The sequence below is a fragment of the Anolis carolinensis genome, unplaced genomic scaffold, assembly GCF_035594765.1.
Source record: "Anolis carolinensis isolate JA03-04 unplaced genomic scaffold, rAnoCar3.1.pri scaffold_11, whole genome shotgun sequence".
Taxonomy (NCBI): domain Eukaryota; kingdom Metazoa; phylum Chordata; class Lepidosauria; order Squamata; family Dactyloidae; genus Anolis; species Anolis carolinensis.
The window spans coordinates 21,371,037-21,390,174 of NW_026943822.1; the positions used below are offsets into that span (position 1 = coordinate 21,371,037).

The 19,138-nt window shown below is 41.7% G+C and overlaps 1 protein-coding gene across 1 annotated transcript in view; it reads right to left on the reverse strand.

The window, feature by feature from the left end:
• The window catches only part of ccdc33 (coiled-coil domain containing 33), a 137,648-nt gene extending 118,522 nt beyond the window's left edge, over positions 1-19,126 (reverse strand). Inside the window, exons 1-2 of the mRNA XM_062963042.1 lie at positions 18,647-19,126; positions 17,024-17,233 (exon numbers count right to left, since the gene is read on the reverse strand). Coding sequence (XP_062819112.1) covers positions 17,024-17,233; positions 18,647-18,985 — 549 coding nt within the window. The 5' untranslated portion in view covers positions 18,986-19,126. The remainder of the gene's footprint in view (positions 1-17,023; positions 17,234-18,646) is intronic.
• Between the last annotated feature and the right edge of the window lie 12 nt (positions 19,127-19,138).

Here is a 19,138-nt window from a genome sequence, read left to right on the forward strand (position 1 = left end):
AGACTCCACTGTATTTATATGTACAATAGAGTCTCACTTATCCAACACTAGCTTATCCAACATTCTGGATTATCCAACGCATTTTTGTAGTCAATGTTTTCAATACATTGTGATATTTTGGTGCTAAATTCGTAAATACAGTAATTACTATGTAGCATTACTGCGTATTGAACTACTTTTTCTGTCAAATTTGTTGTATAACATGATATTTTGGTGCTTAATTTGTAAAATCATAACCTAAGTTGATGTTTAATAGGCTTTTTCTTAATCTCTCCTTATTATCCAACATATTCGCTTATCCAACGTTCTGCCGGCCTGTTTATGTTGGATAAGTGAGACTCTACTGTACTTACTAACGTTACCGTGTATTGAACTGCTTTTTCTGCCAATTGATGTTTTGGTGCTTAATTTGTAAAATCACAACGTAATTTGACATTTAACGGGCTTTTCCTTAATCCTTCCTTATTATCCAACATTTTTGCTTATCTAGGTTCTGTCAGCCCGTTTACGTTGGATAAGCAAGACTCTACTGTATTTATATATATCAGGATTCCAGATAAGGGATACCCAGCTTGTATTTTCAAGCTGTGGATAGCTGAATCCACAGATACAGAGTGAGAAAAGAGCAAAGCAGACCCCAAACTGCAGAATTTTTTCTCATTTCTGGTCAATGTATCCCAAAGAAATACTTTAAACATATCGATCACGGAGGAGAGAAGTTCCACGGCCAGTGTGGATGCACAATGCCATTTGCAAGGTTGTCTTCTTCTTCTTCTTCTTCTTCTTCTTCTTCTTCTTCTTCTTCTTCTTCTTCTTCTTCTTCTTCTTCTTCTTCTTCTTCTTCTTCTTCTTCTTGTCTTGTGGGAACTCATTAGCCATCATCTTGTCTCCTTGGCAGTCGAGAGAGCCGGATGATGCTTTCTTCCCTGCCTCCCCTTCCTCAGTTTTGACCCCTCCTTTCCAAACATTCCCGGAAAAACCACGCTTTGCACGCTTTGCAAGGAAGGATGCTGCAACGCATTTCTCCAGAGAGGATGATGGTTCTGATGCCGGGACCCCTCGAGGGCTCGCATTTCTCTCCGGGATGCCATTCCCTTCCACTTATTTAGAAAAAGCCCCAATTCATCTGACAAATTATTAAAACCCCAGGTTGGATAGTGCAGGAGTCATTGTCTCTTCCGTTAAGTGAGTTTTACTGTGCCAAGGTTTGTCAGTTGCTCTGATACAATCTCCCCCTTTCTTTTTCATATATATATATATATATTCACACACAGTATAAAAGAAAAGCAATTTCCCCCTTTTAAGCCCATTTACTTGTCTTGTCAAAGCCGACACTTGACACTCGCTGAGTAATTATTAGCAGGGAGAGAAGGAGCGGGTGGAGCGGAATACTTAATTACTACCTTAGCCAAATAAAATGAAGGTTTCTAGCATATGATTTTTTTTGTTGCTGTAAGCCAAGAATATCAAGGAAGGATTCATTTCGCCTACGAATAAGGGTGCATTTACATTGTAGTATTAATGCAGTTTGACACCATATCTCAATGTTACGGGATCATGGGGATTGTAGCTTGACAAGCTCTTTAGCCGTATCAAATGGAGATCAACCACAGATGCTTGAAAATCTAGAAGTTTCTAAAGAAAACACTTCTCTACAAACATCTAGATCCTTCTTTTATCAGCTTCCAATGGAGTTCAGCCACAAAGCCATGCTGGAAGACCTAGAAGTTCCTAAAGAGAACAGTTCTCTAGGAACATCTAGGTCCTTCAATGCAATTCTTTGATCAGCTTCCTATTGAAATCAACCACAGATGCTGGAAGACTGAGAAGTTCCTAAAGAGAACACTTCTCTAGGAACATCTAGAACCTCCTTTTATGATCTTCCAATGGAAATCAACCACAAAGCCATGCTGGAAGATCTAGACGTTCCTAAAGAGAAACATCTAGATCCTTCTTTTATGAGCTTCCAATGGAGATCAACCACAAAGCCATGCTTAAGATCTAGACGTTACTAAAGAGAACACTTCTCTAAGAACATCTAGATCCTTCTTTTATCAGCTTCCAATGGAGATCAACCACAAAGCCATGCTGGAAGACCTAGCAGTTCCTAAAGAGAACACTTCTCTAGGAACATCTAGATCCTTCTTTTATGAGCTTCCAATGGAGATCAACCACAAAGCCATGCTGGAAGACCTAGACATTCCCAAAGAGAACACTTCTCTAAGAACATCTAGATCCTTCTTTTATGAGCTTCCAATGGAGATCAACCACAAAGCCATGCTAGAAGACCTAGAAGTTCCTAAAGAGAATACTTCTCTAAGAACATCTAGATCCTTCTTTTATGAGCTTCCAATGGAGATCAACCACAAAGCCATGCTGGAAGACCTAGACGTTCCTAAAGAGAAACATCTAGATCCTTCTTTTATGAGCTTCCAATGGAGATCAACCACAAAGCCATGCTTAAGATCTAGACGTTACTAAAGAGAACACTTCTCTAGGAACATCTAGATCCTTCTTTTATGAGCTTCCAATGGAGATCAACCACAAAGCCATGCTGGAAGACCTAGACATTCCCAAAGAGAACACTTCTCTAAGAACATCTAGATCCTTCTTTTATGAGCTTCCAATGGAGATCAACCACAAAGCCATGCTAGAAGACCTACAAGTTCCTAAAGAGAATACTTCTCTAAGAAAATCTAGATCTTTCTTTTATGAGCTTCCAATGGAGATCAACCACAAAGCCATGCTGGAAGACCTAGACGTTCTTAAAGAGAATACTTCTCTAAGAACATCTAGATCTTTCTTTTATGAGCTTCCAATGGAGATCAACCACAACCACAAAAACAATTACGTTGCAGAAGAAATGCAAGACTGTAATCTGGGAAACAAGCTTGAAAGCATCTGGATAAGAATCAAGGGAACCGGGACTCAAAAAGATCTTGTCGTGGGTGTCTACTACAGACCTCCGAGTCAGGATGAAGGACTTGATGAAGCCTCCTGTCAACAGCTGACCAAACAGGCACAAAGAAGAGATATAGTAGTCATGGGCGATTTCAACTATCCTGATATCTGCTGGAAAACAAACTCAGCCAAGAGTACAAAGTCCAACAAATTCTTCACTTGCCTTGCAGACAATTTTATGGTCCAGAAGGTAGAGGAGACAACAAGGGGATCGGCTACTCTTGATCTAATCATTAACAAATGTGGAAGACCTGATCAATACAGTCAAAGTGGTTGGATCCTTAAGGGCAAGTGACCATGTGCTCCTGCAGTTTGCCATACAAAGGAAGACTGAAACTAAGACAAGTCAAACACGCATTCTGGACTTTAAGAGAGCTGACTTCCAAAAAATGAAGGAATTACTGAGTGGCATTCCATGGAGCTTCCAATGGAGATCAACCACAAAACCATGCTGGAAGACCTAGATGTTTCTAAACAAAACACTTCTCTAGGAACATCTAGACCAGGGGTCCCCAAACTAAGGCCCGGGGGCCGGATGCGGCCCTCCAAAGTCATTTACCTGGCCCCTGCCCATAGTTTTAGACTTAGGCTCACCCAAAGTCTGAAATGACTTCGAGGCACACAACAACAACAATCCTAATTAACTTGACTATCTCATTGGCCAGAAGCAGGCCCACACTTCCCACTGAAATCCTGGTAGGATTATGTAGGTTAAAATTGTTTTTATTTTTAAATATTGTATTGTATTGTTCTTTCATTTACTAATATTGTGCTATGGTAATAATATCATATATTGTGTACCTATATACATATAATATTGATAATAATATTATAATGTAATACAATATAATACTAATAATAATACACTATAATAATGTTAGTTATATATTATATATTAAATGTAATATTATTAATAATATTACAGTATAGTGGTATAGTACAATATAGTAATATATCATGCTAATATTGTGCTATGCTAATAATATAATACATTGTATGTACATACAACTTGTAAACTGCTCTGAGTCCCCTTTGGGATGAGAATGGGTGGGGTATAAATGTAGTAAACAAACAAACAAACAAATAATTGTTGTTGGGGGTTTTTTGCACTACAAATAAGACATGTGCGGTGTGCATAGGAATTTGTTTTTTTTTTTAAAAAAAATGATAATTCGGCCCCTCAACAGTCTGAGGGACCATGAACCGGCCCTCCACTTAAAAAGTTTGAGGACCCCTGATCTAGACCCTTCAATACAATTCTTTTATCAGCTTCCAATGGAGATCCACCACAGAGTCAGACCTAGAAGTTCCTTGTGAGGCATTATTTGGGTTATAAACATTAGCAATTTCTTTATATGCTGTTTTTCCACTTTCACCGGGGTCTTCTCCCCCAAAACCCATATGTATATGTATGCACACACATGCTCCAGCCCTAGTCCTGTACCAGTGCACCATGCTGGTTCTCATTGCCACCGCTAAACCCAATCAAATTCAGATTGCATGGACAATCTAGGGCTTGAGTCGCCGAATTCGGAGTATTGACCTAAAGGTGATTCGCCCCAAGGCAAACATTGTCATATCTCACCCAAAGGAAAAACCAGGACACCTCAGGAAGGCGCCCTGCAGAGCCTGTCAATATGGCTCATCACCACCCATCTTTACTTCCACTTCTGACACCCCAAGGCATATCTAAAATCTGTATACGTGACAGAAACCCGGACACCCTTGATTGCTGCCATTAATCCCTTTAGAACTCGGTCTAGCAGGAATTAATCCGATATTTCCTGCCCTGTCACTTCATTGTTCCAATAACTCCCGCCTTCCCCTTCCTGATTGGCCCGAGTAGAGACAAAAAGCAGCTTCCTATTGGGCCAACGGAGCAAGGCGGGAAACGAAAGCCCGCCTCGTTCAACCTTCTAGCCTATCAACGATCAGATGGGCGGGGGAGCAGGGCGGGAAATTCAAAGGGCTGTCAGACTGAAATTTTGTATAAATATGGCTTTATTTTGATTATATGGTACCCTAGTAGACTGAATGATCGCTACTAGAGTCCTCTTCAGCTGAATTGCTCAATAAAGACTCCTTGGCGGAATTTTCCTTCAACTTTGGCGGACCTTCTTCATTTCGGCTTCAGGTTGTATTGCGGCTTATATTCTCCTATTGGCTCCGCCAGGGTCCGTTCTCTCAGGACCGGATCGGTCTCTCCTTAAGGGCTCGATCCCCTAAAAACGCGGTCGACAACATCATTCCACAACTCCCTCTGACAAATCTATCAAGGGCTGCTCCTTGCACCCGGCTGACAGACCTTCAAAGCCCTACAAATTGCCAGCCCCACGCTCTGCTGAACAGCATTGATACGCCTTGACAACCTCATGCAAAGCCCTCCCATGCAACACTGGGGATTTATTTTTTTCCAGCTTCATTGAGCTTTGTGATGAATTGATCTTGCCTCTTTTGCTCCCTTTCTCCCAGGTACCTCCAGTTGTAGGGAGCTGGGACAAAAATCTAGAAATACCGTACATCAACAACTCAAAGAATAAGAGAGACGGTTCAACGTTTATCATGGGGCCTAATGGAGAATTTCACCCCATTTGCCATAACGTTCCTACCAGGCTGTATAAAGGTTCCTCCTTGGTGCCGCCGAAAATAAAAGCTCCGAGATGTTAATCCATCACGCCCTTCATCTTGCGGCTTTACTCTTATCAATCTTCCAAAATGCTTGGCATTTACAACCTTTCCTTTACGGCCCACTTAAAGCCAAGCACCTGGTAAGAAGTAAATTTTTATACCGAACCAGTTTATGAAGAGTTTGGTCTGTTCTGGTGTAATAAATGGAAGAATGAGCTTCGGAACACCGTTAAGAGGAACCTGTTTGTTTTAGCGAGAGCTTTCGTGGATGACAGAAGCAAAGAAACTGTAATCCGTGAAACATAAAGACATCATTTCCATCCTCTTGTTAAAGCCGTTTTCGGATCTCTTTAAAGAAGGAGTATGAATGTAATACAGTAGAGTCTCACTTATCCAAGCTAAACGGGCCGGCAGAAGCTTGGATAAGTGAATACCTTGGATAATAAGGAGGTATTAAGGAAAAGCCTATTAAACATCAAATTAGGTTATGATTTTACAAATTAAGCACCAAAACATCATGTTTTACAACAAATTTGACAGAAAAAGCAGTTCAATACACAGTAATGTTATGTTGTAATTACTGTATTTACAAATTTAGCACCAAAATATCACGATATATTGAAAACATTGACTACAAAAATGGCTTGGATAATCCAGAAACTTGGACAAGTGAGGCTTGGATAAGCGAGACTCTACTGTAGTGAGAATCGTGTTGCTTAGTTCAAATTAAAAAAGATGTATTGGTTGAATGGTGAGTCAACATTTTAGTTTGGTTTTTTTTTTCATGTCAGGAGCGACTTGAGAAACTGCAAGTTGCTTCTGGTGTGAGAGAATTGGCTGTCTGCAAGGACGTTGCCCAGGGGACATTGCCGGGATGTTTTGATGTTTTTATCATCCTTGTGGGAGGCTTCTCTCATGTCCCCGCATAACATTTTAGTAAATCCAGTTGATACAGTGAGTCAGTTGTAGTGCCCTTCCACACTACAGAATTAAAGCAGTTTAATACCGGTTAAATGCTGTGGCTTATACAATTCTGGGATTTGTATTTAAGGGTGCTATTAGAGCTCTCCTTACTAAGAATATGAAAATGCACCTTCCTAAACTACAAATGCGTAAACCGGTGGCGCAGCGGGTTAAACCGCTGAGCTGCTGAACTTACTGACCAGAAGGTTAATAATAATAATAATAATAATAATAATAATAATAATAATAATAATAATAATAAGTTTATTTATACCCCGCCTCCGTCTCCCCTGAAGGGGACTCGGGGCGGCTTACAGATAATACCAGATAAAAACAATAACAATATACAATATATCAATAAACAAAAATCATACACAAATTATAAAATTTTAAACATTAACCAATAGAAATTAAAAAAACAATAAAACATGGAATTAAAAACAGCGAGGTTATGATAATAGAGATCAATTGGAGATGGGAGAGGCCCTGAATTCATATCAAATTAGCCAGGAAAAGTTCAATCGATGCAGAAATGGTCAAGGAACATAATTGTTATGGGGATGGGCAGTCTTTAACCAAAGGCCTGTGTGAAGAGCCAGGTTGGTGGTTTGAATCCGGGGAGTGGGGTGAGCTCCCGCTGTTAGCCCCAGCTTCTGCCAACCTAGCAGTTCAAAAACATGCAAATGTGAGTAGATCAATAGGTACTGCTCTGGTGGGAAGGTGACAGCGCTCCATGCAGTCATGCCAGTGGCTTAGGGTTTGGGTTATTGCAAATTAAATTGGTGTCAGATTGCATTAATTCGACAGTGTAAATGCATCCTTGAAGATCTCTCATTTGTAGGGTCGCGTGTGATGGGAAATAACATCCTAAAAAATGGATGAGTCTCTTTCGGGAGACATAAAGCTGGGTATAAATAAGTATAATAATAATAATAATAATAATAATAATAATAATCCAGCATATCTATCATTTGCTGTGTCATAATAAAATAATAATAATAATAAATTTATTTATTTATTTATTTATTAGCGACATTTATACCCCGCCCTTCTCACCCCGAAGGGGACTCATACATATAATACATTACTTATATTATTATTATTATTATTATTATTATTATTATTATTATTATTTAATGTATTATATATAACTTGTAAGCCGCCCTGAGTCCCCTTCAGGGTGAGAAAGGTGAGATATAAATGTCGCTAATAAATTATTATTTTATGACAATTTATATTATTATTATTATTATAAATTTATTTATTTATTAGCGACATTTATATCCCGCCCTTCTCACCCCAAAGGGGACTCATGGTGGCTTACAAGGTATAGGTAGTACATTTAATACATTACATATTATTATTATTATTATTATTATTATTATTATTATTATTTAATGTATTATATATAACTTGTAAGCCGCCCCCTGAGTCCCCTTCAGGGTGAGAAGGACGAGATATAAATGTCGCTAATAAATTATTATTTTATTGTATGACACAGCAAACAAGATAGATATGCTGGATTTCATATCATACAATAAAATAATAATTTATTAAATAATAAATTATTATTATTATTATCATTATTATTAATAATAATATGATTTGATTAATTCTGGGAAACAATTTTGTATTTCACTCATATAATTAATACTACTAATGGGGAAAGGAAACGGCTGTGTTGAGTCTGCAATGAAGACAATTGTATGAAGAAAATTCTACATCAGTTTGTGATTTGGGATTATTATTACAGTAGAGTCTCACTTATCCAACACTCGCTTATCCAACGTTCTGGATTATCCAATGCATTTTTGTAGTCAATGTTTTCAATATATCGTGATATTTTGGTGCTAAATTCATAAATACAGTAATTACTACATAGCATTACTGCATATTGAACTACTTTTTCTGCCAAATTTGTTGTCTAACATGATGTTTTGGTGCTTCATTTGTAAAATCATAACCTAATTTGATGTTTAATAGGCTTTTCCTTAATGCCTCCTTATTATCCAACATATTCGCTTATCCAACATTCTGCCGGCCCGTTTATGTTGGATAAGTGAGACTCTACTGTATTACTATTTTAGGAATCATAGTATTGTTTTTGGGAAGAGTCTTCCTTAGAAAGATGGATTTTTAAAATTCTGAGCATGCTGAATTAAGGGATAAATAAAATATTTTTTGGCAAAGACAACATGGACGTTGAATGCCTCCAAGAACAAAAGGTCGATAGTGAGAAATATATATTTTTGTAAGATCGTAGAGGATTATCTTCATCAACAGCTCTTTGATTGCCTTTTGTCCCTAGGAAAAGGAACCCAAATGGCTTAGCCCCAATCTAGCTAAAAGGCCATTTTCTCCTATTCAGGAAGAAAAAAAAAAATCAAAATTCATGGTATGGGATACCGAACGCCCAAGCAATCAGCTTTGAAGAGCAGGAAAGAAAATGAGCGTAGGGGCAAATGCGTTTGCTGATTACGCCTCTGAATCAAAAAATCTTGATCTATCCTTTTGTTAAAAAAGAAGACAATTTTGCACCAAGTGGATCTAATGTCCCTACTGTAACGGTTTCATTTTGCGCTGATGGCGTTATTTTGTGCTTGGGTTTCTCTCCATGTTATCATTTTCTTTCGGATCAAAGGCTATATAATAATAATAATAATAATAATAATAATAATAATAATAATAATAATAATAACAACTTTATTTTTATACCCCACCCCATCTCCACGAAGGGACTCGGGGCGGCTTACATGGGGCCTTGCCCGATAAAACAATCAAATATCAAAACACAGCAATGAAACAATTATCCAATAAAAACATCAATATCAGTAAAAACAATAGTTAAAATCGACATAAAACATACAATATTAAAACAGGAGACTAATTCATAGAACCCAGGCAAAGTGCAGAATATATTCCCGAACTGCGTTATTTTGGTCTTCCTGGGCTACTTTGAACAACCTTGTCCTACTCTGCGGGTTGGTGCTCATCTCCATTTATAAGCCGAAGAGCCAGTGTTGTCCATAGACACCTCCAAGGTCATGACTGCATGCAGTGCCATTATCTTCCCTCCGGAGCAGTACCTATTGATCTACTCACATTTGCATGTTTTTGAACTGCTAGGTTGGCAGAAGCTGGGGCTAACAGCGGGAGCTCATCCCGCTCCCTGGATATGAACCTGCAACCTATAGGTCTGCAAGTTCAGCAACTCAGTGCTTTAACACGCTCTTTTTTGGAAGTCTAAGCATATTCCTCTTTCAAACCCTATGCATTTCTCCTTCCTATGTTGTCTGCAGCTTGTTTCATTTCCTTGGTAAATGTACTTCAAAAATCCAATGAATATTTCTTTTCAGAACAACATATTCTCAGCGCTGCTCCCAATGACTCTCGAATGTGCGGAAGGCCGGGCACCGAAGCTTAGTCCCAGATTAATCTGTTTCCAGCATTTCCCCGGAGCCTAATGCTGGAATAATCCCAAACATACACACGGAAGCCGCTGTTGTGCTCGTCTCATGAAATGCACACGCAAAGCCCTTGCGTCTAGCTCGGCCTCTCCGTTCGTGTCGAAGAATACATTATAGAAACAGTAAATGAATTCATTTTAGGCTGGATTCATTCTTCCATCAGGGAATCAGAACTGCATTCTTTTACTACGGCCTTCAGTTTGTAAAAGTGAATTATAGAATTGGATAAGTGAGACTCTACTGTAATTGGATGATAGAAACAGAAATATTTTGTATGCTGTTTTCTGTTCTGCATACAATTTTGTAGTTCATCAACAAATCGATGGAAAGTGTACAGTAGAGTCTCACTTATCCAACATAAATGGGCCGGCAGAATGTTGGATAAGCGAATATGTTGGATAATAAGGAGGCATTAAGGAAAAGCCTATTAAACATCAATTTGGTTATGATTTTACAAAATAAGCACCAAAACATCATGTGATACAACAAATTTGACAGAAAAAGTAGTTCAATCTGCAGCAATGTTATGTTGTAATTACTTTATTTACAAATTTAGCACCAAAATATCATGATGTATTGAAAACATTGACTACAAAAATGCATTGGATAATCCAGAACGTTGGATAAGCGAATGTTGGATAAGTGAGACTCTACTGTACTTTGGAGAATTATTAGTGCCTTTTGTTGGAACAGTAAAGGTGTTTTTTTCTGGTTCCTTCCTCTAAAATAAACCCTACAACACTTGGTATTCGTTTGTGGTCTCCCATCCAAAGTCTAACCAGAGTTAATCCTGCTTAGCATCTAAGATCAGACAGAATCTAGTACAATGTGTTGTCAAAGGCTTTCATGGCCAGAATCACTGGGTTGCTGTGAGTTTTCCAGGCTGTATGGCCATGTTTCAGAAGCATTCTCTCCTGACATTTCGCCCACATCTATGGCAGGCATCCTCAGGTTAACTGCCATAGATGGGGCAAAATATCAGGAGAGAATGTTTCTGGAACATCGCCATACAGCCTGGAAAACTCACAGCAACCCAGAATCTAGTACCTTTAGACTGTTAGCTCCTCTTACTATCTGATATTAAATCACAAGCACACATGTAATCCCATCCACATAGCAGCCAACCAAATGAGCATGAGGCTGTTGTGTGTTCTCCGGGCTATATGGCCATGTTCCAGAAGCATTCTCTCCTGACGTTTCACCCAGATCTGCCTGTCATAGATGTGGGCGAAACGTCAGGAGAGAATGTTTCTGGAACATGGCCATATAGCCTGGAAAACACACAACAACCCTGTGATCCTGGCCATGAAAGCCTTCGACAACTTATTATTATTATTATTATTATTATTATTATTATTATTATTATTACTATTATTATTATTATTTGAAACACAACAAGATAAGTCCACAGCAGACACTGTGCTGGCTGTTGTATTGGATCACATGTTGGACACATCATTATTATTATTATTATTATTATTATTATTATTATTATTATTATTATTCAAATGAGCATGCATAGTTCACAAGCAAGACAGGAACACAACCACATATGTGTGCGTTCTCATACAATTTGTAAAGATAGTAGGACACCATAGTGGAAATACAATTGTCATCTCATTAACTTCTTATCTTAGATGACTTCTTCATTCTGCACAACCACCTCCTTAATGCTCAGATTGCTCTGTGATTGATTGGCACATCGCCTACTATTCTGGGGATGATATACAACCGTCACGACTTGCAGCCATTGATCCGTCATGAGTTTGCCCCATTCAATTCCATTTTAGAGCCATCATTGCGAATGGCCTCCAATACATCTTGCAACCAGGCAGACGCTCCGGAACAAGGGATAGGCCTGACCCTGATCAATTGACTTGCGTGGCCCCAGACGTGACCTCCACGGGGCTGTTTAGGAATGGGATGATGGCTTGCATAGCAGCGCCTATAAATTCTTCATCAATCACATCTTGTTCTGCCTTCGGTCTATTTCCAGCAGGACACTATTCCCTGACTCCCTGCATAGCATATAATGCTCTTTCTTTAACCCCTCCAAGTCCACAAGATGAGCTGCAGAAATTTGAGAGAAGCTAGACCAGGCATGGGCCAATCGTCCATATATGGAAGGATGCCGTTGAAGTCCAAAACACCCGGAGGGCCCAAGTTTGCCCATGCCTGTTGCTATGAGCCAATCGTCCATATATGGAAGGATGCCGTTGAAGTCCAAAACACCCGGAGGGCCCAAGTTTGCCCATGCCTGTTGCTATGAGCCAATCGTCCATATATGGAAGGATGCCGTTGAAGTCCAAAACACCTGGAGGGCCCAAGTTTGCCCATGCCTGTTGCTATGAGCCAATCGTCCATATATGGAAGGATGTCGTTGAAGTCCAAAACACCTGGAGGGCCCAAGTTTGCCCATGCCTGTTGCTATGAGCCAATCGTCCATATATGGAAGGATGCCGTTGAAGTCCAAAACACCTGGAGGGCCCAAGTTTGCCCATGCCTGTTGCTATGAGCCAATCGTCCATATATGGAAGGATGCAGTTGAAGTCCAAAACACCCGGAGGACCCAGGTTTGCCCATGCCTGTTGCTATGAGCCAATCGTCCATATATGGAAGGATGCCGTTGAAGTCCAAAACACCTGGAGGGCCCAAGTTTGCCCATGCCTGTTGCTATGAGCCAATCGTCCATATATGGAAGGATGCCGTTGAAGTCCAAAACACCCGGAGGGCCCAAGTTTGCCCATGCCTGTTGCTATGAGCCAATCGTCCATATATGGAAGGATGCCGTTGAAGTCCAAAACACCTGGAGGGCCCAAGTTTGCCCATGCCTGTTGCTATGAGCCAATCGTCCATATATGGAAGGATGCAGTTGAAGTCCAAAACACCCGGAGGACCCAGGTTTGCCCATGCCTGTTGCTATGAGCCAATCGTCCATATATGGAAGGATGCAGTTGAAGTCCAAAACACCCGGAGGACCCAGGTTTGCCCATGCCTGTTGCTATGAGCCAATCGTCCATATATGGAAGGATGTCGTTGAAGTCCAAAACACCTGGAGGGCCCAAGTTTGCCCATGCCTGTTGCTATGAGCCAATCGTCCATATATGGAAGGATGCAGTTGAAGTCCAAAACACCTGGAGGGCCCAAGTTTGCCCATGCCTGTTGCTATGAGCCAATCGTCCATATATGGAAGGATGCAGTTGAAGTCCAAAACACCCGGAGGACCCAGGTTTGCCCATGCCTGTTGCTATGAGCCAATCGTCCATATATGGAAGGATGTCGTTGAAGTCCAAAACACCTGGAGGGCCCAAGTTTGCCCATGCCTGTTGCTATGAGCCAATCGTCCATATATGGAAGGATGCCGTTGAAGTCCAAAACACCTGGAGGGCCCAAGTTTGCCCATGCCTGTTGCTATGAGCCAATCGTCCACATATGGAAGGATTTCGTTGAAGTCCAAAACACCTGGAGGGCCCAAGTTTGCCCATGCCTGTTGCTATGAGCCAATCGTCCATATATGGAAGGATGCCGTTGAAGTCCAAAACACCTGGAGGGCCCAAGTTTGCCCATGCCTGTTGCTATGAGCCAATCGTCCATATATGGAAGGATGCAGTTGAAGTCCAAAACACCCGGAGGACCCAGGTTTGCCCATGCCTGTTGCTATGAGCCAATCGTCCATATATGGAAGGATGCAGTTGAAGTCCAAAACACCCGGAGGACCCAGGTTTGCCCATGCCTGTTGCTATGAGCCAATCGTCCATATATGGAAGGATGTCGTTGAAGTCCAAAACACCTGGAGGGCCCAAGTTTGCCCATGCCTGTTGCTATGAGCCAATCGTCCATATATGGAAGGATGTCGTTGAAGTCCAAAACACCCGGAGGACCCAGGTTTGCCCATGCCTGTTGCTATGAGCCAATCGTCCATATATGGAAGGATGCAGTTGAAGTCCAAAACACCTGGAGGGCCCAAGTTTGCCCATGCCTGTTGCTATGAGCCAATCGTCCATATATGGAAGGATGCAGTTGAAGTCCAAAACACCCGGAGGACCCAGGTTTGCCCATGCCTGTTGCTATGAGCCAATCGTCCATATATGGAAGGATGTCGTTGAAGTCCAAAACACCTGGAGGGCCCAAGTTTGCCCATGCCTGTTGCTATGAGCCAATCGTCCATATATGGAAGGATGCCGTTGAAGTCCAAAACACCTGGAGGGCCCAAGTTTGCCCATGCCTGTTGCTATGAGCCAATCGTCCATATATGGAAGGATGTCGTTGAAGTCCAAAACACCCGGAGGACCCAGGTTTGCCCATGCCTGTTGCTATGAGCCAATCGTCCATATATGGAAGGATGCAGTTGAAGTCCAAAACACCTGGAGGGCCCAAGTTTGCCCATGCCTGTTGCTATGAGCCAATCGTCCATATATGGAAGGATGCAGTTGAAGTCCAAAACACCCGGAGGACCCAGGTTTGCCCATGCCTGTTGCTATGAGCCAATCGTCCATATATGGAAGGATGTCGTTGAAGTCCAAAACACCTGGAGGGCCCAAGTTTGCCCATGCCTGTTGCTATGAGCCAATCGTCCATATATGGAAGGATGCAGTTGAAGTCCAAAACACCCGGAGGACCCAGGTTTGCCCATGCCTGTTGCTATGAGCCAATCGTCCATATATGGAAGGATGCAGTTGAAGTCCAAAACACCTGGAGGGCCCAAGTTTGCCCATGCCTGTTGCTATGAGCCAATCGTCCATATATGGAAGGATGCAGTTGAAGTCCAAAACACCCGGAGGACCCAGGTTTGCCCATGCCTGTTGCTATGAGCCAATCGTCCATATATGGAAGGATGTCGTTGAAGTCCAAAACACCTGGAGGGCCCAAGTTTGCCCATGCCTGTTGCTATGAGCCAATCGTCCATATATGGAAGGATGCCGTTGAAGTCCAAAACACCCGGAGGACCCAGGTTTGCCCATGCCTGTTGCTATGAGCCAATCGTCCATATATGGAAGGATGTCGTTGAAGTCCAAAACACCCGGAGGACCCAGGTTTGCCCATGCCTGTTGCTATGAGCCAATCGTCCATATATGGAAGGATGCAGTTGAAGTCCAAAACACCTGGAGGGCCCAAGTTTGCCCATGCCTGTTGCTATGAGCCAATCGTCCATATATGGAAGGATGCAGTTGAAGTCCAAAACACCCGGAGGACCCAGGTTTGCCCATGCCTGTTGCTATGAGCCAATCGTCCATATATGGAAGGATGTCGTTGAAGTCCAAAACACCTGGAGGGCCCAAGTTTGCCCATGCCTGTTGCTATGAGCCAATCGTCCATATATGGAAGGATGCCGTTGAAGTCCAAAACACCCGGAGGACCCAGGTTTGCCCATGCCTGTTGCTATGAGCCAATCGTCCATATATGGAAGGATGCCGTTGAAGTCCAAAACACCTGGAGGGCCCAAGTTTGCCCATGCCTGTTGCTATGAGCCAATCGTCCACATATGGAAGGATTTCGTTGAAGTCCAAAACACCTGGAGGGCCCAAGTTTGCCCATGCCTGTTGCTATGAGCCAATCGTCCACATATGGAAGGATTTCGTTGAAGTCCAAAACACCTGGAGGGCCCAAGTTTGCCCATGCCTGTTGCTATGAGCCAATCGTCCATATATGGAAGGATGCCGTTGAAGTCCAAAACACCCGGAGGACCCAGGTTTGCCCATGCCTGTTGCTATGAGCCAATCGTCCATATATGGAAGGATGCCGTTGAAGTCCAAAACACCTGGAGGGCCCAAGTTTGCCCATGCCTGTTGCTATGAGCCAATCGTCCACATATGGAAGGATTTCGTTGAAGTCCAAAACACCTGGAGGGCCCAAGTTTGCCCATGCCTGTTGCTATGAGCCAATCGTCCACATATGGAAGGATTTCGTTGAAGTCCAAAACACCCGGAGGGCCCAAGTTTGCCCATGCCTGTTGCTATGAGCCAATCGTCCATATATGGAAGGATGTCGTTGAAGTCCAAAACACCCGGAGGACCCAGGTTTGCCCATTCCTGGTCTCTTAGCTAGATTATTCCTCCTTGACGATAAATATTGCAAGCTAACCTCTTTCCCATTCCTCACCCACAGCTCTGCCTGACACTTTGAGTGGCCTTTAGAATAACTACAGCTCACGGCTGATTACTATCGATTGCCATTTTCTTTGCGTCCAAGCAGAGGCTCGGCAAGCAAAATCAGGCCCTAGTAATCACCCTCAATCACAGTCAGTAGAAAGCTCTTATACTGGAGATCGGAGCAAGTTGCTTTTTATTTTGACTATATATTTCAGAATTTTGCAAGTCGCAGTCTGAAAATATTAATGTGTACATCTTTGGTAGCTCTCCTTCTTTGTCTGCATAAAGGGGAACTGTAGAATGAATGCAGTTTGACCCTACTGGAACTGCCATGGATCAAAGCTATGGAGTTATGGGAGTTGTAGTTTGGAAAGGTTGCAGCACAACCTCTGAGGATGCCTGCCATAGATGTGGGCGAAACGTCAGGAGAGTATGCTTCTGGAACATGGCCACACAGCCCAAAAGACATACAACAACCCTGTGATCCTGGCCATGAAAGCCTTCGACAACACAGGTTGCAGCACTCTTTGGCAGAAAGGTGAAATGTCTTGTAAAACTACAACTCCCATGATTCCACATTGAGCTATGAGGACAAACTACATTTGCAGTGTAGATGTAGAGGCACCCAGAGTGTCCCAAAATCCATTGCTTCAAAGTATACATGTGAACTTTTTCATCCCATAATTTATTCCATCAGTATCCCATATTTACATGGTCCAAATATTTCCAGTTTTCACTCACTGCTGCCTATATATATATATATATATATATATATATATACACACACACACATACATACATACACACATACACACATACATACACAGTAAGCTCATATGCATTACTTATAACCTTGTAAATGCATTTCTAAGCCACTTCATAAAGCATTTGGATAAGGAGAGGCATTTGACTTACTCTCAGTCTTGAAAAACTCTCCTCGAAGTCCCACTTAGGGCTGTTTTCTGGAGATGGGAGGTGGAGACTTGCATCACTTGGCAACCGCCGCAGCAAAACTGGCGAGGAGGATAAGGAAGATGGCAGAGATACCGATGACCTGTCATGTGATGGATCGTCCATTTCTTCTGGAGGAGCTTTGTGATAGGGAACAGGAGGTTCGGTGAGCAACTGGTGAGAAGACAAAAAACAAGTTCTAGATAAGAGGCTTCTTCATGGTATAAAAATACCAGTCTTTTTAAATTTTGTATTGTCTGGCTGAAGAGTGGTCAAGGGTGATCAAGTTCTTCCAGAGGTTGACCATAAGGTCACATTGGAAGACCTAAAGATTCCTAGAACAGGAATCTCTAGGTCCTCCAGGTCTGATCCAAGTTGACTATAGAGTCATGCTGGAGGACAGAGAGATTTCTAAAGTGGGCTGACTGCATATTCATTTCAATATACATGCTGAGATATCTCATGATGTTTCCTGTATATATCATACTTGGGTCCCATCTCCAAGATATCGCATGATATATTCCATATGTATCACATATACACCATACTTGGGTCCCATCTCCATGATAGCTCATGATGGATTCCATATATATCCCTGAGATAGTTCATAATGTATCCCATATGTATCATATTTGGGTCCCATCTCCAAGATATCTCATGATATTTTCCAAATGTATTTGATATACACCATACTTGAGTCCCATCTCCAAAATATCTCATGATATATTCCATATCTATCATACTTGGGTCCCATCTCCAAGATAGCTCATCAAGGATTCCATATATATTGTATTTGGGTCCCATTTCCAAGATATCTCATGATGTATCCCATATTTATCATATTTGGGTCCCATCTCCAAGATATCTCATGATGTATCCCATATATATCATATTTGGGACCTATCTCAAGATATTTCATGATATATTCCATATATATCATACTTGGGTTCCATCTCCAAGATAGGTCATGATGGATTCCATATATAATGTATTTGGGTCCCATCTCCAAGATATCTCATGATGTAGCCCATATATATCATATTTGGGACCTATCTCCAAGATATTTCATGATATATTCCATATATATCATACTTGGGTTCCATCTCCAAGATATCTCATGATGGATTCCATATATATCCCTGAGATAGTTCATAATGTATTTCATATATATCATACTTGGGTCCCATCTCCAAGATATCTCATAATGTATTCCATATATATCATATTTGGGTCCCATCACCAAGATATCTCATGATGTATTCCATATATATCATATTTGGGTCCCATCTCCAAGGTATCTCATGATGTATCCCATATATATCATATATGGGTCCCATCACCAAGATATCTCATGATGTATTCCATATATATCAAATTTGGGTCCCATCTCCAAGATATATCATGATGGATTCCATATATATCATATTTGGGTCCCATCTCCAAGGTATCTCATGATGTATCCCATATACATCATGGACAATAATGCTGATGGAGTGCAATGCTTAAACAACCATGTCATAGTAATTCCTTTGACCCCTCATGAGAAATGAAATTTTGTGATAGAAATGTAGGTGTTCTTTTTCTAACCTCAGGAGTGTTGGACTCCATGCTGAATAAAAGCGAAGTGGATGGCTCTGGAGTAGAACCAGGATAGATCAGATGAGGGACCTGCAGAGACTGGGACGGAGACGGGTAACTGGTTTTGTCTCCTTTGGCCAGCTCCTCCGCCTTGGAGGGAGGTAACGGCGAGAGGCGGCGAGGCGTGATGGGCCTCTGCTTCTTGGCAAACGGTCGGTGCTCATGGAAGGAGACGGTGAAGGCCAGCCTCCCGCAATGCATGGCCAGGTCATCTGGACCCACTCGCAGCAGCACCATGATGTCGCTGTAGCGATACACATCTTCGTCTCGGCTGGCAAACAGGTTCATGCGCGGCTGGTTGGTGCGGGGGTAAATGGCAAAGAAAGCCTCGCCGGCCTTGACGGCACCCTTCAGAGAAGACCCATGGAGTCGCAAGGCTTCGATTCGCAGGCGGGCATCATGGTTTTTGTCATTTTTGCAGAAACCTGTTTTTGGAATGAA